Genomic DNA, 24,847 nt, shown 5'->3' with positions numbered 1-24,847 from the left:
GGTTACTTAGATATGGAGTAAAGTTCAGGGATTTGAGGTGGATGGAATGAAGGATGGACAGATGGATGGATGACTGGATGAAAGGGCAGGTAGATGGATGGCTAGATTAGTGGAAGTATAAATAAAGGAATGGATGGATGGATGGATGGATGGATGGATGGATGGATGGATATAGATGAATGACTGTGTGAATGAATGGATGGAGGGGTAGGTAGGTATAGGGAGAAGCAGGATCTCAATCTCCAGTCACTCAGCAAGTCAGTAGCTATGAGGCAACTTGGATCTAGCTCTCTTGCCTATCCTCACTATCCTCTGTGGCTGAGAAGGCCAAAGCAGCCTTCGCCATCTGGCTTCCATCTGCCAAGGTTTCACCCCTTCGTGACCTTCACCAGGTTTCCCCAGGAGCTGAATGTGGGTAAAATCAGTGCTGAAGTGATGTGGAACCTGTTTGCCCAGGACATGAAGTATGCTATGGAGGGTGAGTCCCCCCAACCCTCTGTGTCCCAGCCTGGTCACAGCAGGCAGCTGTACCTTAATGTCCCCTCCAAGGCTGTGAATGCCCTGCAACCTCATGCCTGAAGTTGGACACCAGTGATGGCCTGTATGGGCACTGCCGAGACAGAGAGCAGCTACCCTTCTGGCTGACCCACTCCCTTGCTCCTCACCTTCCCAGAGCATGACAAGCATCGTTTATGCAAGAGTGCTGATTACATGAACCTCCACTTCAAGGTCAAATGGCTCTACAATGAGTATGTGGCAGAGCTTCCTGCCTTCAAGGACCGTGTGCCTGAGTATCCTGCGTAAGTCCCTGAGCCCACGCCAGAACTGTCACATTGGCAGCTAGCCTGAGACCTAGAGAGGGATGCTGGTCTACTCAGGGTTCCCTGGGTACCAGGAGCTCAGCTGAGGCCCAAATCCAGGGTTCTCCATTCTTAGTCATCATACTATGGACTCTAGTAGCCCAGACAATTAATATCTGTATCAGGAACTGTGCTGAGCAGCCCCACGTACCTTTTTTCTTTTAATCCTTTCTATGAGACTCAAATATTACAGTTCTCATTTTGTGGATGAGGAAATGGAGGGCTTTCCCAAAGTTTGATAAATAACAGTTAGGATACAAACTCAAGATTTCTGACTCCTGGACTGTTTTGAAGGATAGGATGGTGACCACCATTTGCAAACAACCTTATATTGTGTTGAGATCTCAGAGAGTAAACCCACTTGCCTGTGGAAAGTTTATCAACCAGGATCCCCAGAAGTCTGGGCTTTCCTCTGACAATGGTCACTCAGTCTGGTTCATGGGTAAAGTGGCTGAGGCCTGGTGGGGGAGGGCAGCAGCAGAGTGAACACTCATGTCTACAAGGTGAGTTTGAGCAGAGGATTAGGGGAACAAGGAGTCACAGGACCCCATTTTCTCCATTCAAGGTGGTTTGAGCCCTTCGTCATCCAGTGGCTGGATGAGAATGAGGAAGTGTCCCGGGACTTCCTGCACGGGGCTCTGGAACGAGACAAGAAGGATGGGGTAAGAAAGCTGACCCACAACCAAGGCCCCAGTCTGCCCATTGTGGCCTCACTCCCTCTGGGATTCCATAGGATGCAGATTGGGGCCACAGGTATCCTTAGGTGTTTACCATGTTTGTCTAGTTGATGGTGTTGAAAGTCTTTTGTTCATTCGACAAATATAGACTGTCAGTTCATCAACCCTGACCACCTACCCACCCCGTGACCTCTGCATCCACCTCTCTTTTAGCTCTAAGTCAACCTCACATCTGTCCATCTCATCTCCAGGATGGTTGGTCTCTGGGTCTCCCTGTTGGGGGGGGTGGTTTGGGCTTTGGGAATTGTTCTACTCTGACCCCTCTCCTCCCTCCTGGCCCCCTTCCTGCTGTAGTTCCAGCAGACCTCAGAGCATGCCCTGTTCTCCTGCTCTGTAGTGGATGTCTTCTCCCAGCTCAACCAGAGCTTTGAAATCATCAAGAAACTGGAGTGCCCAGACCCCCAGATTGTGGGGCACTACATGAGGCGCTTTGCCAAGGTGCGGATACGGCCTAGGGGGAGCATGGAGTTGAAATGAGGTCACGATTGGGGTCAGAATTGAGGTTGGCATTGGGATTACAGGGTTAGGATTGAGGTTGAGGCGGGGATTTGCATCAAAGTTGAGGTTGATATTGAGATTGAGGTTGTGGTTGAGGTCAGTGGAATAACCAATCCCAAGCACAGCATTGGAGTTGATCATTCCATAGAAGTTGAAACTGGGCTTGTAGTTGGAGACAGGCTTTGAGTTTAGGTTGAGGTCAAAGTTGGGTTTGGCAATATTATAGACATTGGAGTTGAGGTTGGGATTAGCATTTGGGCTGAGGTTGAGGTTGGGGTTGAGGTCTGCGTTGTGGTGAAAGTTAGACATTTGGAGCTGGGTGAGGGTAGAATTTGGGTTTGGGGTTACTAGTAAGATTGGGATTTGATTTGGCCTTGAGGTTGGAGTGGGTCTTAGGATTTATATAGAATTTGAACCAACCTTCAGGTGAGTTTGGAAGTTGGAACCATTGGACAGGGGTTGAGATTCAATCAGATTGGCTTTAGGCTGGGTTGATGTTGGGGACTGCAGGTGGAAACTGGGATGTAGTTTGGAATCGGGTCATGCATGTGGTTGGAGCAGGGTTAATCCTCTTTATCTTCCTCTTGGTGATGATGATCATGGGTAGAGAATTTGCCTAGCCCACTGGTCTATCTTAGGTGCTAAGAGAGGTTCCAGTTCATCCTTGATCTTGCTAGTGGCTTTTTGTGGGACGTAGTGACCAGGGGCCCACCCAGTCCCAGCCTTCTCTCTCATCCACACTGTGTGTCCTTCCCAGACCATCAGTAATGTCCTACTCCAGTATGCAGACATCATCTCCAAGGACTACGCCTCCTACTGCTCCAAGGAGAAGGAGAAAGTGGTGACCTGCGGGGGCCCCTGTCCTGTCCCCTCCCAGCCCCATTCTTCACCCCTAGGGATCCATTATTCCCTGGGCTCTGACCTATATCTGTGTGTCCAACTGTGTATGTCTGCGTGTCTATAGGGGATATGGGGGGTAAGGCGTGACGTGATTGGTTGCTGTGAGAGAAGCCGTCAGGGCATATGGATGAGTGTGCAAAGCCTTAAGCCCATGCAGGGAGTATGGATGTATGACAAGGACTCCCCTTTTCCTGGAGGCCCAGCCTATTCCAGGAAAGAGGAGTTACTTGAGTCCTCCTTCCTCCTACCTGCCAGTACCCAGAGAGCCTCCCCTCCCTAACACTCCCAGGAACCTCGTCCCAAAGGCTGGCTTCCAGTCTCAAATGACTTGTGGGACCCTAGCTTCCTCCAGACCCAGACCCTGGAGCCATCTTGGTGTCCCTCGCGGTCCGGGAGGGGGGAGGCTCTTGAAAGGATGTCTGAGCACTGACCCCCTGTTTTGTTCACATCCGCAGCCCTGCATCCTCATGAACAACACTCAGCAGCTACGAGTTCAGCTAGAGAAGATGTTTGAAGCCATGGGAGGGAAGGAGGTGAGATAGGGCCAGGTGGGGTGACCCCCATATCCCTGCAGGCCTCAGAGCTCATGCCTGATTACTTCCAGATCAGCCACTTCCTCAAACCCAAGCAAGCATCTTAACTGTCTGTGCCTTAGTTTCCTTCAAGCCCTTAGGATACCTTTCTCTGGAAAGGAATTAGATGGGAAAAATGCCTGGCACATTTAGATGGCCCATAAACCTGACCTGATGTCCTTCTCCCTCCTCAGCTGGATGCTGAGGCCAGTGACATCTTGAAGGAGCTCCAGGTGAAACTCAACAATGTCTTAGATGAGCTCAGCCGGGTGTTTGCTACCAGGTGGGAACATCTCTAGGGCTGGGAGCAGAGGGGAGGGGACAGAACCCAGACCTCTGGGACACCCAGAGACTCAGCAGACATAGTAAGGCTCAGAGTTAGATGATGCTGAGTTCAATCCTAGCTTCATGATTTACTAGCTGTGATGCCTTGGGTGAGTCATTAGACCTCTCTGGGCCTTAGTTTATTCATCTGTAAGGTGGGGATAATGATAATAATAGTACCTGGGTAGGATTATATAATTAAAATTAATAATGCAGGGCCAGATTCTGCTATTATATGCCAGTCCCTGATGCTAACAATAAAAGGTCAAGGTCTGCAGATCAGCACTTGTGGCCTCCATATGGCCCTTCCTTTGGGAGACCAGGAGAGTGGTCTGAGCGCATTCCCTCTGTGCCCCCAGCTTCCAGCCACATATAGAGGAGTGTGTCAAGCAGATGGGTGACATCCTTAGCCAGGTGAAGGGTACAGGCAATGTGCCAGCCAGTGCCTGCAGCAGTGTGGCCCAGGATGCTGACAACGTCCTGCAACCCATCATGGACCTGCTTGACAGCAAGTGAGCCAGGCTGGGTGGACTGGGCCATTTGGGGAGGGATGGTGGGCAGGGCCTTGGACACTCAGGGAGCTGGCCTGGAAAGGACACTCAGAGTATGCTGACTGGGTGGTAGTTGAATGGTTTAGATGGGAGGGTGGAGGCATGAAGGGATAAAAACTATACATTTATATAAATAAATAGAGGATATAAATCCTTCCAAAAGTTATTGGAAGGATTGATGTGTAAATATTTGAGTGAATGGGTGGTGAGTGGATGGACAGAGCACATGAGGAATGGGTAGAATAGATGCATAGGTTAAAAGATAAATACTTGGAAGGCTAGATGGAGAATAGGTGGATGAAAGGACAGCTGGGTGGACATAGGGCTGGATAGCTAGTTGGGTATTTGCATGGGTGGGAGGATGGAGAGGTGATGGGATCGATGCATGCATGCGTGGGTGTATGCATGGGTGGAGGGAGGGGATGATGGATGGATGGGAGATGGGGAGGAAGAAAGGAATGGCGATGGGCGCTTGGAAAGAAGGAAGGAAAGAAAAATAGATGAAGGGAGCATTAAAGAAAGTTGTGGGAGAGATGGTTTGGTGAACCAGGCTTGGGGGAGTCAGTTGTTGAAAAGATCCTAATGGATTATGCTCTCCCTTCAATCCCCATACATCCAATCATAAATTCTTGGGTAGTATCTCTTTAAAGTCAATATCACTCTGTTGCTCTCCCTTTCTTCTGTTCATGGCCCTAGCCCCCTCTTAGTCCTGCTCTCTACCCTTCCTGTTCCAATTTACACCCCACTCCATTCTTTTGTATTGGAAAGTCTGGCTGTGTCTCTCCCTCTTGAATACTCCATGGCTCCCCACTGACCTCATACTAAGGCCCAGGCATTCTAGACATTGACATGTCTTCCAGTTGGCCCCTGCTGACCTATCCAGCCACCATTTACTCTTCGTGTGCAACATGCGTTGTAGCCCTACCAGGTCACCTAGAGGTCCTTTTAAAGGCTCTGTGCCCTTAGCCTGTCTGTAGAATGCCTTCCCACCTTGCTGATGTGTTGAGGGGAAGGGGCTCTGTGGGTTCGGGCCAGCTAGGCCCTCTCTCAGACATGCCCCTTGCCTCTAGCCTCACTCTCTTTGCCAAAATCTGTGAGAAGACGGTGCTGAAGCGAGTACTGAAGGAGTTATGGAAGCTGGTCATGAACACCATGGAAAAGACCATCGTCCTGCCACCCCTCACTGACCAGACGGTGAGGTCCACAGTGGGCCAGAGGGGATACCTGCACTGCCTTGCTCCAGGAGCCCAGAGAGTGCCAAAGGCATTGGGTCTCACAGATCACACATGAGCCAAATGTCATCCAAGTGTCAAAGGGGTCATTTATATTTCAATTATTCAAAGGTCAAAGACAGCCAGTAGAGACAAATGACATCCAAGGGACATAGAGGTTATATGTGGGCCAAGGGATCATCCAGAGGTCAGAGATCACCCAGAAAACAGAGAGGTCAGCTTGGGTTTCAGGGCCATTCATGGGTCACATAGGTGATAGGGATCAGTGGGTTCATCACAGAGCCCCAAAAGGGCAATCAAAAGACAAAGTGGAGACATCATAGACTTCAACAACCAGAGATTAATAAATCAGAGGGCTCCCTGAGGTCAATGGTCAAGGAGAGCATCCAAGGTCTGAGTGGTCAACCAGGGCTCAACAGCCATCTAGAGAGAACCATCATGCTTCTGGGACCCTTCTGGGAACAGCTGAGAGACCATGATCCCCAGGGGTCGAGTTGGGGGGGGGGGTTGGTGTTGTCAGAGTGGAGACTGTGACATATGCGTAGGGTTGTGGCTGGGTGTGGTTCTTGAGAGGCATGGGAATGGGAGGCTGAGGACAGCAATGGCATGCAGGTTGATGGTACAGCGTAGAGTGGGAGGCACCCGTTGGTGGACAAGGGATCTTTGGGGAGGGTTGTCTGGACCACCTAGTGGCAAAGCTGGTGGGGGAGGCTCGGAGACCCACTGCCTGCTCACCCGCGGTTGGGGCTGGGCTGGGACACAGGGTCTGCCCATGGGTGCCATCTCCGCCCCCCTCCCTGGCCTTCCCGGGAGACTCATGGTGACTTATTCCCCCCTCCCCCGCCGCCCCGCCCCCATCGCGGCTGACAGATGATCGTAAGTAGAGGCCCGTCTGTCCGTCTGTATGTCCGTCCGCTCTGTGTCTGGACTAGGCCCACCGCGTGGCTGCACCCCCTATCCCACCCGCCCAGCGCCTCCTCCTCACCCACCATCCCTACCCCACCCCCACCGTCCCACCTTCCGCCTAGATGTGCCTGTGTCTGTCTGGGGCGGGGCATGGGGAGGGGGTGGGCCCGGGAGGGAGGGAGGCCACGCCCACCGTCCCGCAGCTGCCGCTGCTTTGTGAGTTCAGAAGCTCAGCCTCCTTGGCTCCTCACTCCCAGCTCCTCCTTCACTTCTGCTCTCTTCCTTCAGCTGGAATTTAACCTTGCTCCTGTGCTCAGATGCCACCAGGATATGTGGGGCTCTCCCAAAAGTTAGGAGGAAATTTGAAGTCCAGGGAGTCCTTCTGACCTCCCCTCTAGATTCTGACCTGTGAGCAGCCCTCCACCCTCAAAATACAGGCCCTCCCCAGAGCCCTGTTCAGCTGCGCAGAGCTTGCCCCTGCCCACCCTGCCCGACCCACTCCAGATCACATGGACACACAAATCCCAGGCACACCCAGGCACTCAAGTGGGAGGAAGCGTTGGGGTCAGGCAGACTTGGGGTCAAATCCCAGCCCAGCCACTCTCTCTCTGTGACCTTGGGAAGTCCCTTCACCTCCAACCTCTGTTTGTTGTCTGGATGAAGGAATTAGTTGTAGCATCTTTCTGAGAGTTTATCTAAGGATGAAATGGGGTGATGCATTATCGCAGCCATCCCTGAACTGACCAATGCATGGCGAGTGAATTAGCGCTTAACATCTTTGTTCTTGCTGGTCGTAGTCTGCAGAGCACGCAAGAGCAAAGATGGATAAAAAACACTTTAGAGCCCCCCTTGTGAGTGAGAGAGGAGAGGGTTACAAGCACTCACCTCACTCTTGAAGGTTGCAGCCTGGGCTTCTGACTGTAGCAGCCTGATGGCGTGTTCCCAAGCGCACGCCTGCAGGCAGGAAGCTCAGGATTCATTCATTAGGACTGCTGTTTTGGCTCACCACATGACACCCCTTCCAGGGAAGTGGATACTTTTATTCCCATTTTGCAGATGAAGAAAGCTAGGCTGAGCGAGGGGGAGTCACCAGTAAATATATACCAGAGAAGGGATTCTAGTTCAGGTCTGTCATTTGGCGCCTATTTGCTTTCCTGTTGACCCAAGAGACAAGAGCCTTGTGTACAGTATATGTAAATGGATTTTATTTGGGCAGAGACTTCTCTCTTCTCTCTGGCTCACTCTGTCTCTAGCTCTGTTTGTATCTCTCTATATCTGTCTGCTTCTCTGTCTATCATCTCTCTGTCTCCTCTCTCTCTCTCTCTCTCTCTCTCTCAGTCTCTGTCTCTCTCCCCCATCTTTTAAGAGTTGGTCATTAGGGCACACACACCCCATGCAGTCTACTCACCAGCCCCTCATCCCCATCCTTTGAAGACATGTGATCGCCCCGGGTCCCCACCCCACATGACTTGCCAGGTTGATCACCCTGTGACATTGTCTCTGCAGGGCACCCTCTTGAGAAAACATGGCAAGGGATTAGAAAAGGTAATGAGGGCCTCATCTCCGCCGAGGTTCCAAGCTCTGGTGTCTGAGTGGCCGTGGATGCGCGTGCGTGCGTGTGTGCATGAGCAGGAAGTTTAGCTGGGGTCCTGGGGAGTAGGCACGTGTCCTAATCTAGTCCTTCAAAATCAGGAGTCACAGACAAGGTGATTCCCAGGGACATAGGTTGGTGTGTGTGTGCACATGTGAGCAAACGCTGCACAAACAGCTCCTACCCGCTCACAGCAATACCCAAGGGGGCTCATCCCAGTCCTGGCTCAGCTGACTGTGGCTTCAAAAAGGGCCTACACACTGGCCCTCTGGACTGAGACATGAGGTTTCTTAATACATATTTCTGTTCTGAAGGGTGTTCGTTGTAAGGAGGTGGAGCTGTGGCGGCCCATGAACAGTTTCCACCGCTCTGCACTTGTGGAGATGTTCCTGTGTGCTCACACATGGCATCTCAGCTTCATGAACGTGGGCTGTAGGTCTCCCTACTCCCCATCCACCCCTTTGAGGGGCACATTCTATGTGCCTGGCCCTGTATGTGCATCCCTGTGGGGTTAAAAAATAGGGGTTATATGTGTGCCTGTGCATACGTGCAAGGATTCAAGAGCGCACATGTGTATTTTGCTTGAGAGTTCTGGCTGTGTGTGTTTGAATATTGATCCAAGTGTGTGCGTGCATATACTTTCTGCAACCCACAGTTGTGTCTGGGGCGTGTCCATGTTGAGCAAACTTGTAATACCTATTAGTACAGTTCTTTAGTCAGGCCTGACAGGGTAAGGACTTGGAAGCTGGGGGAGGAGAGACCTGAGCCCTCTCTCTTCTCTCCCACTTCCCAAGTCACCTACCCCAGGGCAGGCTGACCGTGGGATTGGGAACCTGTCCCAGGTAGGGGGAAGACTAGTTCTAGCCTCCTTGCAGTCTGGGAGTCTGACCCCCAACCCCCGACCAGGGACAAGTGAAGTTGTCTAGCTGGGGAGGGGCTTAGCATTAGAGTAGGACCTGGGAGGGATCTCATGGGCTGGGGAGTGGGAATGTGCTTTTTGGGGTAGGGAAGTCCCACTGACAATCCCCCCAGCAGCCACTGGAACTCTGACCTCCTCCTGATTCTCTCCACAGGGCAGGGTGAAATTGCCAAGCCACTCAGATGTAAGACCGGCCTCTCAGTGTCTGTCTGGCTCCCCCACCCCACTCCTGCCCTGTCCTACCTTGTGCTTCCTTCCACCTCTGTAGTCCGTGCAGTTTGGGGGTGTCCTGTGAATCTGTCTGTCGGTCTCTTCTTCCTTTGTCTGTCTGGCTTGCTTGTGAGGGGTGGGTGGGGGAGTGGGCAGGGAGGGTGCAGCAGGCGAAAGTGCTGCTGGGTTCCTGAGTAACGGTGCCTCGTGACAGCCTCGGAGAATCACAGACAAGGAATAGAAAGAGTAACAATAGCCAAGAGGATAATAACAGTAGTGGCAGCTCATCAATGTGACTCTAAATATCCCCGCTGTAAATGCTCCCCATCTATGTCTAGCCACACCCGGAAGGCCCAGATCACCCCAGGACCCAGTTACTTCATTGATACTCAGCCCCACCCCATACCCCTGTTATCCAGAGGAACCGGGCCCAGAAAGGACAGAGGACACGTCTCAACTCACCCAGCACAATGATGGACTATACAGGGCAACTGAACCTCATATTCCCCAGCATTACCCATGACTTTGAAACCAAGCGATAAAAACATTGAACATTGAACAAAAAGACACTTTTGCTTTAGCTAAGCACAGAGTAGATGTATTTCCCTCATCTAGTTGGGAAACTGAGGCGCAAAGAGGTTAGTGACTTGCCCAGGCCACACAGCAGAGCTGGGATTTGAGCCCAAGCCCACCCAGCTCGTTGGAGCCATAACCAGGATGCTGTCTTGCTGGTGTCTGTTTTGGGGGAAAGTAGGGATGGGTACTGAGGTGTGTGTTGAGGAAGGAGGATTCTTCCTTTAAAAGGTCAGATTAACAGCCCCCCAGGTTACTGGGGAACCCCTCCCATGGAAGGAATGGGCCTAGGGGAGTGAAGGGTTTTGCTAGAGCCCATCCCGTGGTTTTCTCAAGATTCCCTGACTTAAGGTTGGCAGGTCCTGCCTATATCCACAAACACCATTCGGGCTGCCCAACCTCCCTTTCCCCACACCCCTCTGCAGCTTGTTCTCTGTCTGTTTCCCTCTCCCCCACAAACCTGGGGTCATGGTGGAGGAGGGAAGTGGGTCTGGGATTTGCAGAGTCAGGTTTACAACCTTCCACTCAGCGCTTCCTGGGGGACTCCAGGACAGATCCCGGGGCACAGCATTGCCCTTTCCAGTGACTTTGGACAAGAACTAAGATGGCATCCAGGGCTGGGATGTCAGCATGTGCTTGGGGACTGGGCTGGAAGATCCCTGCCCTTACCCCAGATGTGTCTGTTGTTACCTACAGGGAACCCAGATGATCTTCAATGCAGCCAAGGAGCTGGGTCAGCTGTCGAAACTCAAGGTGAGGTCAGAGGTGGAGGTGGGTTAACCTCAGTTTATTTGCCCCTCTGTGTTGGAAAGCTGTGCGTGGTCCAACAGCTTGAACATGGCTAAAATCATGTATTCAACAAACATTTATTGAGCATCTGCTCTGTGACAGTCATATGCTGGAACTGGGGACACAGGGATGAAAAGACAAACCTGCTACTTAACTCCTCAGAGATAAAACCAATAGATAGACAGATGTCCAAGGAGGGGGGCCTGCTCTGCCCACCTGGCCTCTCTCTCCTTCCATCCAGGACCACATGGTAAGAGAAGAAGCCAAGAGCTTGACCCCGAAGCAGTGTGCAGTAGTGGAGCTGGCCCTGGATACCATCAAGGTGAGAGATGTCCCCCCACACACATACACCCATCCCAGGTAGAACATGCAGAATATGTGGCTGGTATGGTCATGAACCTAGGCTCACTACACCTTAAATTAATTCCATTTATAAACACTCCTTGATGCCCCTTCACTTCAGCACCGGGCTGGCTGATGGCAGGGCCCTGAGAAATGCCAGGCTGGAGGAGGGGGACAGCAGGATACAGACTCCCCAGCCCTATGAGTTTAGGGTTAGGTAAAGTGAAGGCTAGGGGCTGGAGGAACCCAGGAAGGAAGCAGGAAGGACCGCCTTGAAAAGGTATGTAGGAAGTGGGTTTTGAGGAATGCATAGGAGTTCACAAGGTAAAGCAAACAGCATTCTAGGCAGAAGATCAGCCCAGGCAAGAATATGGAGGCATAAAAGAGGCTGTGGTCTTCATGAAATGAGAAGTGTGAAAACTACTCTTTTTCAAGATTTTACTGAAATGGAGAATCATAGCCAAATAGGGTTGGCATATTAAGGAAGGGTGGTCCAAGAAAGCTCTGTGAAAACTGTAATTAAAGGAAAACAAAGAACCAGCCAAGGCAAAATGAGGGAGTGGCAGGGCCTTTCCCATCAGTCAACACAGTAAGTGCAAAGATCCTGAGCAAGAATGTTCTAGAGGAGACTATTGGAAAGAAAGCCAGAGGTTGCTGGGTTGGGGCCACAAAAGACCTGAAGAGGGTGCTCATAGACCTAGGAGTTATCTGAGCGCACTGGGAGTTCCTCTAGACAGATTTAGGGCAGGGGAGGAGATGGGGACTAGTACACCCCAACTTGGGTCTTTGAGAAGCCCTGGTCATTCGGTGGCATAGATGGCAGCTTGGCTGGGGAGAAGACAGGAGGGGATCCTGCTTCAAGCCTCTCTTCCTGTCCCCTACAGCAATACTTCCACGCGGGGGGCGTTGGCCTGAAGAAGACCTTCCTGGAGAAGAGCCCCGACCTGCAGTCCCTGCGTTACGCCCTGTCTCTTTATACGCAGGCCACCGACCTGCTCATCAAGACCTTCGTGCAGACACAGTCGACCCAGGGTAAGGGGCGGCCCACTAGTTCGATGAGGAGCCCGGCGCACAGGGGCAGCCCAGCCCCCGGCTGCTGGGGTTGCCCATTGACTCTCTGTGGCGTCATGGGCCAGGCGTGAGCTCTGTGATGTCACGGGCCAATAAGTGATCGACAGCAGGTGGGGACCAAGAGGGGATCGCCATCGGGCCAGAGGGACTCGTCATCTCCCGGGCAGATTTGTGACGTCACGGGGCCTGGATAACTCGGGCGGAATCTGATCTCGAGGACCGGAGAGTGATTGACAGCTCCTTGGGGCGGGATCTCGACTTCGTGGATCCGGAGTGGTGGACAGCTCTGAGCGAGGGACCCCTGTGGGGCGGGAACGAGGGAGTGATTGACAGATGCGGGTTGCGTGTGACCGCGGCTGCTCAGCCCCGGGATGATTGGCAGCCCCAGGGGAGGAGCCTCAGACTCCGGCCCTGCTGGTGGTTAAAGAGCCCTGGGGAGAAGCTCTGTGACGTGCGGGGCTAAGGCGTGACTGACAATGCCAAGGTTGGGAGGAGCCCAACCTAGAGGTAGTGGACGGAGAGGGAGTTCCCATTTCTCAAATTCCTTCTCTTCTCTCGCCTCTGTCTCCTGTCCCGCGTTGAGCTCACACCACAGCAGCCCGGGCTGAGGGCCAAGACTCCAGGGTCCGAGTTCCCCTCCCTGGGGAACCTCTTTAAAATGTCCCTAGGCGCTCTGAGCAGGGAGAGCAATTGGCCTCCGAGCCCAGGCGAGCTACCAGCAGTGTGGGGGAGGCTAGGGGAGGGGGGAGCAAAGCCCTGCAGCCCCTTCCTCCTCCGCCCCCAGTCTGCCCTGGGTCCACCCTGGGCGTGGGGCCGCGGCGCTCAGTCTTGTGCCCAGTCCATGCTGCTGCTTTTAGTGTCCCTGGTGCCCCCCACATCGGAGCGGGAGGCTGTCTGTCCGTCCGTGTGCAGCTGACGTTTCTCTCTCTCTTGTTTCTCCTCCCTCTCACTCGCCGCCCCCCTCTCCGCGCCTCCCCTGCTCCCCGCCACGCACACTTGCCCTCCATCCTCACCTCTCGCTCGCTCGTCTCTCCTCCTCCCCTCTCACCCCTCCTCTCTCCCCCTCTCCCCGTGATTAGTCCATGGTGGAAAAGGGACTAGGTTTACTCTTAGTGAAGACATTTATCCTGAGAAGGGTACGTGCCTCCGCCGCCCGCCCGCACCCGGTGCCCGGTGCCTGCGCCCCTCCCGGCCCGGCTAGTAAAAGGCCCGTCCTTCCACCTCCCTGGCCTGGGGGGGCCCTGCAGGGCCAGACCGCTGCCAGCGCCCAGGTGGGCGAGGGGGAAGGACGGCTTGCTGGTTCCACGTGGGGAATGAGAAGCGATTCGAGGGAATTCGTTCCTTCCTAGGTGCAACTCTGAAGGTAGAGCTGGGTCCCCCTGAGGGGTGCCCTTGTGGCTCTGCGCGGGGCTGGGGTCCCAGCTCTGCCACTGCGAGCCCGGCGCCTTGGGCAAGCGGCTGCCTTCCTGAACTTCGTTGTTCTCATCTGTAAAATGGGACAGTTACAGACTCTAATCATAGGGTGATTTTTAGAATTCCATGAATTAAATTTAGAGCAGTTCCTGATGTGTAATACAATTGAGCTATTTTTGCTGATGTCCCTTTCCCAGGAAGAAAACTATTTTTTCAGGCTCTGATTCTAACTGAGCCAACCCTTTGCCAACCAATTCTCAGGAAAGGATTTAGCAGATTCCTCCCAATTGTCCTGCAAAGGGGTTCATCATTGCATAGATGAGGATGCTGAGTCTCAAAGTGAAGTCACTTGCCCAAGGAACTTTCCTCTGCAGGGGGGCCCAATACTTGGGGAACAGGTGTGGGGTGGGGTTGGGGGAGCAGAGAGACCAGGAAAGACCCCCTTGGAGCCAGCAAACCATGGGATGGGGGCGCCCAGCACTGCCCCCCTCCCCCTTCTTACTAGCTTTGGCCTTGGTCTGACCCTAACCCCACCCACCATTGTCCAACTCCCATCTGGCACCTTCAGTCTGGCCCGGATTGAGCTTGCTATGAAGCATCAGCCTGGGGTGGGGGCGAGGGGAGGCTGAGCATGTGACTGGGGGTGGGGGGTTGGGATTGGGAGCCTGAGATGACAAGGAAGACTGCCTGGGGTGGGTGGTGAAAATGGAGGGTGCACGCCCCAGTACTGGGGTCATGGGGTCTCCGGGCCTTTCTGTCCCCCGAGCCTCAGTCACTTACCACCCAGTGTGAGATAACCTGGATCAACCTTGGACTGACCCGTCTCCTTCCCCACCCCCACCCCTGTCTTTTCCCCTTTCCTCCCCCAATGCATGGGGTGCTCCAGATGTGGGGAGCTTCTTGGGTGGCTGGGGAGGGGTCAGGGGAGGGTGCTGGCGGTCACAGGTCCCTAGGCCCCACAGGATGACCTTTCCAGAGTCCCAGAGGGAGGAACTGGGAGAAAAGCTTTTAAGTGGCTCCTTCAATGATCTGCATCAGAATCAAACAATCAGGCCTGTGGTGGCCAGAAACAGAAGCTCACCTCATCCTAACTCAAGCAGAAAAGGGAATTTCTTGACTTTGGAACTGAAACATTAGAGTTTTAGTTGGTATCAGGACCCCAGCATTCCCAACAACACTATTCCTCACTGGTTTCTGTCAAGACCTCTTCCCTTATTGGGCATTATAGACACTCTGCCCAACTTAGCACCAGAGAGACACCATTTCTTAATGGTCGTACCTAAAGTCCCAGGGGCAGCTCCTATTGGTCTAGCTCAGGTCACATGACCATCCCTGAACTAATCAGTTCAGCTATGGGCATGAATGCTCTGATTGGACAACCAGGTTCCCTTAGCCATACCTGGAGTGTGGGAGAGAACACGGGGCCTGAGGTGAAGGTGGAGTGTGTTTCTTCACCAAAAGCTGAGATGCATTGCGGGGAATGGGCAAGATAATAAAAGATCCCCTTACAAGTTGTCACTCCTGGGAGGGTGAGGACGCTGGTCAGCTTATCACTGTGGTGGAGGAGCAGTGAAGTCCTTGTGGCTGGAGAAGAGTTAGTGAGGAAAACAGTAGAAGGAGGTGAGGCTGGAGAGGTAATGCTAAGGACATGTCAGGAAAGATATTGCAGGTCTCAGAAAAGGAATTTGGTTATTTCCAAGTGAGATGGGGGCCATGGAAGAGTTTTAAGCAGAGAAGGGATGTGGTATGACAATAGGATTTCTTTGTCTGGTGTATTGAGAGCTGAGTGAAAGCATGTGTTGATGGGGTTTGGACCAGAACAGACGCCAAGGGAGAGGGCCAGATCCTACACGTGTTTTGAAGGTAGGACTGATAGAGTTTTCTAGTATTTCAGCATTTAGGGAGGGAATGAAAGCCAAAACGGGGTCAAAGATTGAGGTGCAGAATGCCCCAATAGTGTGACAGGAAGCTACTGAAGAGGTGAAAGGGAATCTTAGTACAAGCTGAGAATCTGGAGAGTGTGGCATTGTTGCAGCCAAGAGGGGAAATGGAGGCACAGAAAGACAGGGAGGAAGAGATGGTGTAAGATGAAGACTGAGTTTTGACGACATGGTGGTGAGTAGAATGAGAAAAGGGGAAGCAGAGGTTTTAGGCTCAGAGAAGTTAAGAGATCTGCCCTAGATTACAGAGCAAGATAGCGAAAGGCCAAAACTCAGGATTCTTGATCTCCCCGAGACTACCTACCATCCTAGTGTCCTCAGTGACACCCTGTCAGGGCTGATGACCTGGTGCTGCCAGCACACAGTGGGGGGTAGGGGGGGAGCCAGGACCCTACTGATGGGTGGGAAAGAATGGCGCTAATACCAAGCATCCTCCCCTGCCCCGCCCAGGCTCGGGTGTGGAAGATCCTGTGGGTGAAGTCTCTGTCCATGTTGAGCTCTTCACTCATCCAGGAACTGGGGAACAAAAAGTCACAGTGAAAGGTGAGTAGCCTGAGGTGGGGGCTGGGAGCTGGGAGTGTGCCTCAACCCGATGCACTAGGTTTTTTTGGGTTTTTTTTTAATATTTTTTTAAGAAGTGGAGTACGGGCCAGAGTCACCAGGCTGTGGGGGGGGGGGTGCGGGGGGGGGGACTTATATGTGTGAGAAGATTCACTAGAGAGAGCAGGGAGCAGAACAGGCAGATGTACCGAAACACACTGCTGAGGGGAGCAGCGGGCGAGACAGGAGAGGTCTGCTGCGCCATGTGGGTCACCTCCCTGGCCGGCTGGGGATCCAACTCATGCCACAAAGGCCGCAGACAGCTTCAACCCCTTGCACCACCAGGGAGGCCCCAGATGCACTAGGTTCTAAGACAGAAATCTAATTCATACTGGCTTACACAGACAGACTTTTTCCTTTAAAAAAAAAAAACAACAGTTTTCATAAAACAGGATTCCAAAGTAAGCACTTTCAGCACAAAGAGTGTTACGGTACTTCATTCCAACGTTTTCCATCTCTCAGTCCTGCCTTCCTTTTGTTGGCTATTATTTTGGGCTGCTTTAGCCAAGACCTAAAATTACATACAGTGCTTTATGTAAGACTGAATTAATTTTTCTCAGAGGTAACTTGAAGCATAAATGAGCTTATATGGAAGTTTACGGTTTGGGGATCGAGCCCCTGACATCTTTTGTGGCACTTTCATTCCTACTGTGTTTTTCCTTCTTTATAAGGGTCCCAAATTTGAACTCAGCCCCCACCAATATTTTTGCCTGGAGGCAGGGGAAGGAGAAAGTCCTGGGCACTGTCACTGCTTTTTTTTACCACAACTGGAAAGCCTTGCACATCGATTCCTCCCACATCTCATTGGCCAGAACTTAGCCACATGGTCATGCTTAGCTACAGGAGCATGCTGGGAAATGTGGTCTTTTAGACAGACTTTGAAAAGCACAGCTGCCTGCCCACTTAATCTCTGCTTCCCCCAACAGTGGTGGCTGCTAATGACCTCAAGTGGCAGACTTCTGGCATTTTCCGACCATTCATCGAGGTCAACATCATCGGACCCCAGCTTAGTGACAAGAAACGCAAGTTTGCAACCAAATCCAAGAACAACAGCTGGGCTCCCAAGTATAATGAGAGCTTCCAGTTGTGAGTTTGGGGTACTTTAGGAAGCATGGGGAGGGGGCATATGCCCGGTGAACTTCAAGGCCCATTACGCCTTGTGGGCCAATGGTCCTTGGGTATAGGAACGGGAGGGGTTAGGAGTCAAATCCTGGTGGGGGTGCTGGGATGGGAAGCACTGAGGGGTGATGTCCATGGGAGGACACTGGATGGAGGTGACCACCTTTCAGGGCAGTCAGGTTCAAGGGGAGGCAGTATGACATAACATCATGATGAGGGCTTGTGAAGGGTGGGGGTCTGGCCAGAAGGGACATGTCAGGCAGGGACATCTTGGAGATTGAGTTCTGGTTATGGAGTCTAGGGGTTATGATGGGGCAGGAAGCTGCAAGAGAGGGGCTGCAGTGCATGGGGCTCATGGACTTCTGATGAAGTGTAATGTTGGGGTTCCACAAGCAGGTCCTTGGGTTACCTCTGAGGAATACTAATTTTAAGAAGAAATAGTTATTTTACCAATATTTATGAAGACACTGAAAACTTTTAATTCAATTTTTAAATAACTTAAATTCAATTTCAATTTCCCTTTTAGGTAAGAAACCATTTCTTAACTTTATATTTCTAAGAATAGCCCTTTAGTTTTAAAGAAAATGTGGGCAGAAAATTTGCATCAGTCGCCTAAGGCCACATTTTTCTCACATTGCTAGAAGAAACTTTGGGTGGGTGGACAGTTTCACTAGGGCCATACCCATTTTAAAACAAAGATAGTCTAATTCCTCAAGTAAGGTATGTTTTAGCCTCAATGTAACGTTCAATACACCCATTTAGCCAAGTTGGGACTTAAGGGTCCAGATAGAACCTTAAATCAGTGAGCATTAACTCTTTCTGGTTACAATCCAGTGCAGAGTCCACAGGGGTAGACTGAGCAGCCCCCATCACAGATGAGTGTCTGCATAGGGGAGCGCCAAGGGTGCCCCCCAGGGAGCAGTCCAGTGATTGAGCAGGAACCATCAGGATGAATGTCTTGTGACTGGGGCTGTCAAAGACAGACCAAAACTGCGGGGGGGGGGGGGGGGGGGCGGGGTTCGCCACAGGCATACCCTCCAGGGAAGTAGTCCTATATGGTGGGCATCCCCAGGGCTTTACTCACTAACTGCTCCTTTTAATTTTATATTCTCTGGGGAGAGGGGTATTGTACACGAAACACCACACACACACACACACACACACACACACCCCTGGATGACTGTAAGGATGTGTTTGTGACAGGCTAAGAGTGAAGGGGGAGCTACTGACTGACGACCCTCATCCTACAACCTAAATACTCTTTGACGAGATTTAATGCCTGCTATCATGGAAACTCTATAGCATCTGGTGAGATGATTTGGAAGACAGAATTGTAAAATTCTGCCACTCCAGAGTGTCTGACAGGAGTTGTTTCTGTCCTTCTACAGTTTTTAAAATTAACACAGATTTGTATCTTGAATTAAAAACCTGAGCCCAAGGAAAGAAAATCAGGAAACCATAATGAGGGATGGAGGGTATAAAAATACCAGTGATTAAGGAAGCACTCAAAAGATGGGCTACATCAGGAAGGGAGCCTGGCCTCTGCGCTGAAAGTCTGGAGCAGCCCCAAGGTCAGACCCCACATGGGCAGAAGAGTCTTTTCAGGTGGAGTGTTTGTTCAGAGCAGCAAAGGGAAAAGACCGGTGGCAGAGAAGTCAGAAGCGAAGGACAAGCCACAGCACCGAGGAAAGAGGTGTAAAAGCCAGGTCTCGGGCTGAAATCCTAAAAATTGGAAAGCTGCAGGGTGGGGGTTGTGAAATACTCAGCGTGGCTTCCTGCAGTGCACACCTTTGTCTTCCAGCTGGCCAGACTAGACAGTAGCCCAGGGCACAAACTACCTTAGCCTGTTACAGGAGTCTTCCAGAAAGTGGCAGCCACCCTAGACATTTTTAACTAACAGTCCTGTGCCCACTATTGTAAGTGGCAAAGAGAGCTGGTTTGAACAAAGAATTGGCTCTGAAGTCTGTGCTGCTGCTAAGGAACAGGGAGAAAGGGAGAGGTGGGGTTGAGAGAGAGGGGAAGAGAGAGATTAGAGAGAGAAGAAAGCCAGTTGTTTGCCCCCATTGGGCTACAGGGATCTAAAAGATCACCCGCTGTGCATAAGCCACCATAACCCACTGATTCTGATTGGCCAGAATCAGTCAATTTGATGCCAGAATGCTGGCCCAGTCTCTGTTCCCTTGACCAAGCAGTTTCAGGAGAAGGAAAGTAGTTTAATTTGTCGGCAGATTGAGGAGGGCAGGGAACTAGTGTCTGAAAGACCACTGTCCTGCTCTTTGGCAGAGTGTAGGGTGTTTATCTAGAATTACAAGGGAGCGGAAGAGGGAGTGGGCAAGGGGCAGCGTGTCTGCCCCTGCGACAGAGCGGCTGGTGAGCATGTTTGACACTAGCTTGCTTCCGCCATCATCTGGCGGTCAGCAATTCTGATGGTATCTCTGTAGGAAAGCTCTTTTCCCTCAGAACGTAAGAGCAGGTTTCATGCAACCTGGAGGGAAAATAAAAGAAATGGGAGAGCTTATCTGGGACAGAGAGAGACATATACTCTGTTGCAGCATCAAATTCGTGGGGGGCAAGTCTTAAACAGGCCCCAAACACCAGCCCTTCTGTGAAAGAGCGAGAACCATGTCTAAAGTATAGGAAGGGAAATTTAAGTGGGAAGAGGCTGAAGGAGCCAGACATTTGCCCTATCAGCAGGCAGTCGGAAGGCCCCACCACCACACTTGGAGACCCACCAACGAGTAGTCTTGGCTAGAGTCTGTCAGTTCATGGAAGGCAGCCAAACTGCTACCAAACACCAATCCCCCTCTAGAAAGGGGAAGGCAGCAGAAGCAACTGTACTTCCCTGGATAATAGAAGGAAGGGGAGCGGGAGAGATCCCACCGGTGCCCTGAAGGCCCTACGGCAGGTGTGAGATGATGGGGTTATGATGAGATGGGGTTCAGTGAGCTGGGTCCTTGGGTTTCCTCTGAGAAAAGTTTCCACGGTGTACCCTTTCAGCAGCACATGGCGAGCTGACTAAGGAAAAGATATTTGCATTCACTCAAACAAGCAAACACTGCACTTTAAAAGAACAGGTCTATTAGAAAACAGAGAAAAGGGAAAAGAGGCCCCTGTGTAGACACAGGAGGGGACAGAGCTGCTCCTGGATGCTGCTGCTGCTGCTGCTTTTCAAAAGAAAAGACTTGTTCCAAGAGATGCCTGCATGCACACAGCAGTCTTGGGACAAGAACTGCAAATTGGAGGTTCTTCTTATATAGTGTTTTTTGGGGGGAGTTCATTCCTTTGTGGGCTGACAGTCTCCATTGCTATAGTAGTCCCTGCCTAAAGATTTCCTGTACCTAAGGATTTTTCATTTCTATAACTGGTGGAATGTACCCACACCTCCAGTTTTTGGCATTGGGAAGCCTCTATCCTAAATTTGCTACTCTAAGCCTCCATCAGGGCAGGACCATATCAGGGCTGTTGGGCAGCTCATGTGGAGGAATCTGTTCTGAGGGACAGGACTGTGGCTTCTTGATCCAGGGCATGGGGTGGCTGTCACTTGGGGTGGGCTGGAGTCACATCTGAATGGAGCTTCCTGGTGAGCTTTGTCAGAGATACCAGGGGCCTAACCTCAAGGGACAGGTGGCCTGGAATGTGAGGGGTCATAAAGAAGTCTGGTCAGGTATAGGGAGGGGTTACCTAGAGTGGGGTTTGGGGTGGGGGGGTCTCTGGATCAGGGTGAACCTCACTGGGGCATGGGAACACTGGGAGGGGGCATTCTTGGGAGACAGAAGTGCAGAGGCATAAAGAGGTATCAACGTTGTGGGGGACCCTGAGGGAGAAGAGCTGGGCTAGTGCTGTCAGGAGAGGGCTGTTGGTCAGAAGACTGTGATGGTCGGTTTGGGATCAGGAGCACCATCTAGTGGGGGGGGGGGTGGCGATAATTCCTGGAGTGTGACAAAGCACCTGAGGACTAGGAGTACAGACTGGGAGGGGGCTGCAAGGGAACACTGTGGAGCTGACCGGAAAAGAAGGGGGTCTTGCTCAGCCAGTGTCAGAGCTGGGGACACAATCTAGAGGGAGGGTGAAGCATGTTGGAGTAGGGGTGGGGTGGGGGGAGGGTCACTCGTGGTGAGGCATCAGGTCTTGTTGGAGGAGTGAGCTAGAGAGCATGGGGCAGGGGCCACAGCACGGGGAGTATTTGGGCTCAAGTGGGAACCTGGTCAAGGGGCTTCTCGGTGGTGGGGGACGCAGCTGAGCCAGAGAAGGGCCACGAGTTGGGTGTCCGTGCTGGGAGCACGGGATAGCTAGGGGAGGTTCACTTTGGGCGGGGCACGAGGATTGGCCGGGGGCTGGGGTAGGCTGGCAGCGTGAGGGGAAAGGGGCTGCGGGGAGCGCTGGCCTGGGCGCGGCGGGGGCGGGGCGGGGCGCGGCGGGGGCGCGGGGCCTGCACTCACGCCCCGCCCCCCCGCAGCACGCTGAGCGCGGACGCGGGCCCCGAGTGCTACGAGCTGCAGGTGTGCGTCAAGGACTACTGCTTCGCGCGCGAGGACCGCACGGTGGGGCTGGCCGTGCTGCAGCTCCGCGAGCTGGCCCAGCGCGGAAGTGCCGCCTGCTGGCTCCCGCTCGGCCGCCGCATCCACATGGACGACACCGGCCTCACCGTGCTGCGCATCCTGTCCCAGCGCAGCAACGACGAGGTGGCCAAGGAGTTCGTCAAGCTCAAGTCGGACACGCGCTCGGCGGAGGAGGGCGGCGCCGCGCCTGCGCCCTAGCGCGGGGCGCGCGGGCGGCTGCCGTCTCCTCGGCGGGGCGCGGGGGGCGGCGCCTGCACGCCAGGAACCCCCAGAGGGCGAGTCTCCGGGCTCTGGGCTGCCCCTCACATAGCTTACTCCCCTGGGGGATTGTGAGTCGACGCCTCGCCCCTCGGAAGGCCCCGCCCCGGCGCTAGGAGAAAGGAAGCCGCCGACCCCGCGGAGGGCCCCGCCCCTAGCGCCCGGGGGCCTCGAGCGGGGAGGGGGAAGCTCCGCCCCCGACGGCGGGGCGGCGCCCGGGCTGCGGCCCCACGAGGCCCCGCCTCCTGCCCCTGGAAAAGCCATAAGACGGGCCCCCGGCGTCTGGGTCCCAATACTAATTGCCAAGTGTGGAACGCAGCTCCCTTGAGGGGCGGGGCCCGGGGGAGGGGCAGGGCCTCCTTGAGCAGCCCTGGGAGTGGCCTGGGGCCTGGAGAGCTGGGGTACCGGCGGAAGGGCCCGGGGCGGGCCGGAGTCTCTTGATGCTTGTGCAAAAAATAAACGGGAAGGGGAGGGATTGGAATTTAAAAAGCACATGCGCTCTCGGGCGCCCAAACCCTGGGGGCCGAGGGGATGGTTCTGGGACACCGGCGCCGCCCCCCTGCTTCCCAGTGAGGGTTTGCCACCCCTTTTCCCCCCCATTACCCGGTCCTCACCTCAGCGTTAAACCCACCCGTTTGACAGATGGTGAATCGGAGGCCCAGAAAACTGAGTTTCTGCAGGGGTCCCAGGGCCATGCCCTCTTTCCATTTCCTTTCACCTGTGCCCCACGGAAGGGTGGGCTGAGATCGGATGGCCCGGCACAGATCCCCATTGCTGCTGCTACACCCCCCTACCCCCCACCCCGGGGGACCTTCCTCAGTCCTTCCAAGGCACGGGGGTCCTCAGCCAAGGCCCTCGCGGCCCCCTCCCACCTCAGTCTGCCAAGCAAAACGCCTGTCCTCAGCCCTTTCCACTGGGACCCCAGGAGGAGATATCCTGAGAACTCTTAATCTCCCCTCAAAAGGATTGAGGATATGGAATTCCCGGAACCCAGGACCCCCCCCCAACCCCACCCCCCTTCCTCTCCAGGCTGGAAAGAAACAGAGACCAGAAACTCTAGGGGTGGGTGGGAGTGTGTGGGTGTGTGTGTGGGTGTGTGTGCGCGCGCACGCTTGAGAATATACAAATGTGCTTGGAGCCTAGTCTTCGAAATCTCATTTCTGCATTCATTTAAACACCCAGGCCACAGGATGCCCCCAGGTGGAGCCTCTACCTGTCTGAAGTCCTTCCAGCAGGCAGTGTGGGGACTACTTTGCCCTAGTCATTTCCCACCTCTTAGATAGATACTGTAGGCAGAAGCTTTGGGGAAAGGTTGATGTGGCATATCTTTGCCCAGGGTCTGCTTCTTCTGTGTGGCACCTGTGCATGAATAGCAAGGGTTTTTCTGCAGGAGTGGGAAGTACAGAATTGTGCTGCACTAGGCAGACATTGAAACAGCATGAGAGAGGACTAGCTGGGCTCAGCGTCATGGGGACTGCAGCAGATAAAAGGTGAAGAGGTAAAAAATGAGATGGAACCATCCATGAGAGAAAAGAGCCTTAGGCAGAAAGAATGGCAGGCGCAAACACTGGGAGGGAGGCAGGCTTGAAGCACCACCAGAAGGTTGTGTGGTTGGAGCTGAGCTACATAGAGTGGATTTCAGGTTTCAAAAGCTCCTTCATAGAGAATGGCTAATGCGGTGGGATGGACCAACAAAGTGCTTTCAGGACAGAGAAATTAATTCTTGGAAAGATTTTGGAGGGTATATTAAGTGGGAAAACAACCCCTGCCTTAGATGAGCCGCAGGGTCACAGGACACATTTGCCCCACTTGTGCACTCCCGAGGGTTCAGGGTCTCTAAGGAGGCCACATGCAGATTCAGATATTAAGCTTTGTGTGTGTCTGGAAGAAGACTTGCTGTTTTCCAAGTTACTTGGAAGTATTTGTCCTCTAAATTCAGGCAGGTTGAGTGACTGGGATTGTGACACAAGTTCTCATTCAGAACAATGGGTGAAGGAGGCCCTAACGGGTAGGAGGCAGGCTAGGAGGTAGTTTGGGGCGGAACATGGAGTCTCTGTCACATGGAACAAGGGGCAGATTTGAAATTCGGATCATCCATCTGGCAGAGATGGGCTGGATGAACAACTTGGGACTGAGAACACCAACCAGACCCTAAGGGGAGCAAACCTGTGAAAGATTTTGCCATGAAAAGAGGGTGTTAACATCTGCCTGAAAAAAAAAAAGATATTTCCCAAAAGATTCCTTGGGAGTCTCTCTGGTCAAGAGGGTGTGTGTGTGTGTGTGTGTGTGTGTGTGTGTGTGTGTGTGTGTCAAGAGGGGGAGGATGTGTGTGTGTGTGTGTGTTCCCCAGCACTGATCCAATCATGTGGAGATATTACTGGGCAGCCCTTAATAGAGAGCGCCTAGGAATATTTGTTGAATGATTTTTTTTTTTTTTCTGACTCCCAGGCTAGAACTGTTTGGAAATTTCTTTCCTTTTTTTCCTCTGGAGAACAACTATCCATCCCTAAACCCATCACAAATGTCCCCTCCTATAGAAAGCCCTTTCTCCCTCAGGACTTCTTTAGCTTCTGTCCCTCTGGCTTTGCCATAATGTCACGGGGCTGGGGGCAGATCCTGTTTGCCCTAGACTGGGGCCTCAGGTCTCTTGAGAGCCCCAAATTCACCCAGCACAGACAGAGCACAGGAGATGACAGTGAGGCTGTGCTTAATTCAATTGTCTTTGAGACGGAGGTCTGTGTTGCCCATGCATCCACGTGCAACTGTCCTGCCTGTACGGGCCCTCCCCTCCCACACAGCCTGGAGGCTTTCAAGCCAGACTGGCTGAGCCGGGGGCGCGGTGAAGAGAGGATGAGGAGGAAGCAGGAGAGAGCCCGGAGGACT

The 24,847-nt window shown here is 53.0% G+C and overlaps 1 protein-coding gene across 1 annotated transcript in view; it reads left to right on the top strand.

Moving 5' to 3' along the window:
• Window positions 1-21,904, top strand: part of UNC13A (unc-13 homolog A) — a gene marked incomplete at both ends in the record, with an annotated part of 58,401 nt that extends 36,497 nt beyond the window's left edge. Inside the window, 18 exons of the mRNA XM_084250028.1 lie at window positions 393-478; window positions 674-800; window positions 1,426-1,522; window positions 1,892-2,035; window positions 2,853-2,936; window positions 3,451-3,528; window positions 3,762-3,850; window positions 4,251-4,403; window positions 5,513-5,648; window positions 8,087-8,125; window positions 9,245-9,274; window positions 10,570-10,626; window positions 10,904-10,984; window positions 11,889-12,036; window positions 13,155-13,211; window positions 15,879-15,971; window positions 16,955-17,114; window positions 21,604-21,904. Of these exons, the coding sequence (XP_084106154.1) occupies window positions 393-478; window positions 674-800; window positions 1,426-1,522; window positions 1,892-2,035; window positions 2,853-2,936; window positions 3,451-3,528; window positions 3,762-3,850; window positions 4,251-4,403; window positions 5,513-5,648; window positions 8,087-8,125; window positions 9,245-9,274; window positions 10,570-10,626; window positions 10,904-10,984; window positions 11,889-12,036; window positions 13,155-13,211; window positions 15,879-15,971; window positions 16,955-17,114; window positions 21,604-21,904 (1,960 nt within the window). The remainder of the gene's footprint in view (window positions 1-392; window positions 479-673; window positions 801-1,425; window positions 1,523-1,891; window positions 2,036-2,852; window positions 2,937-3,450; window positions 3,529-3,761; window positions 3,851-4,250; window positions 4,404-5,512; window positions 5,649-8,086; window positions 8,126-9,244; window positions 9,275-10,569; window positions 10,627-10,903; window positions 10,985-11,888; window positions 12,037-13,154; window positions 13,212-15,878; window positions 15,972-16,954; window positions 17,115-21,603) is intronic.
• Between the last annotated feature and the right edge of the window lie 2,943 nt (window positions 21,905-24,847).

This window comes from Talpa europaea (genome assembly GCF_964194135.1).
Source record: "Talpa europaea genome assembly, chromosome: 12".
Lineage (NCBI taxonomy): Eukaryota > Metazoa > Chordata > Mammalia > Eulipotyphla > Talpidae > Talpa > Talpa europaea.
Note: the sequence above shows the minus strand (reverse complement) of the source record. Positions and strands in the feature narration are given on the sequence as shown.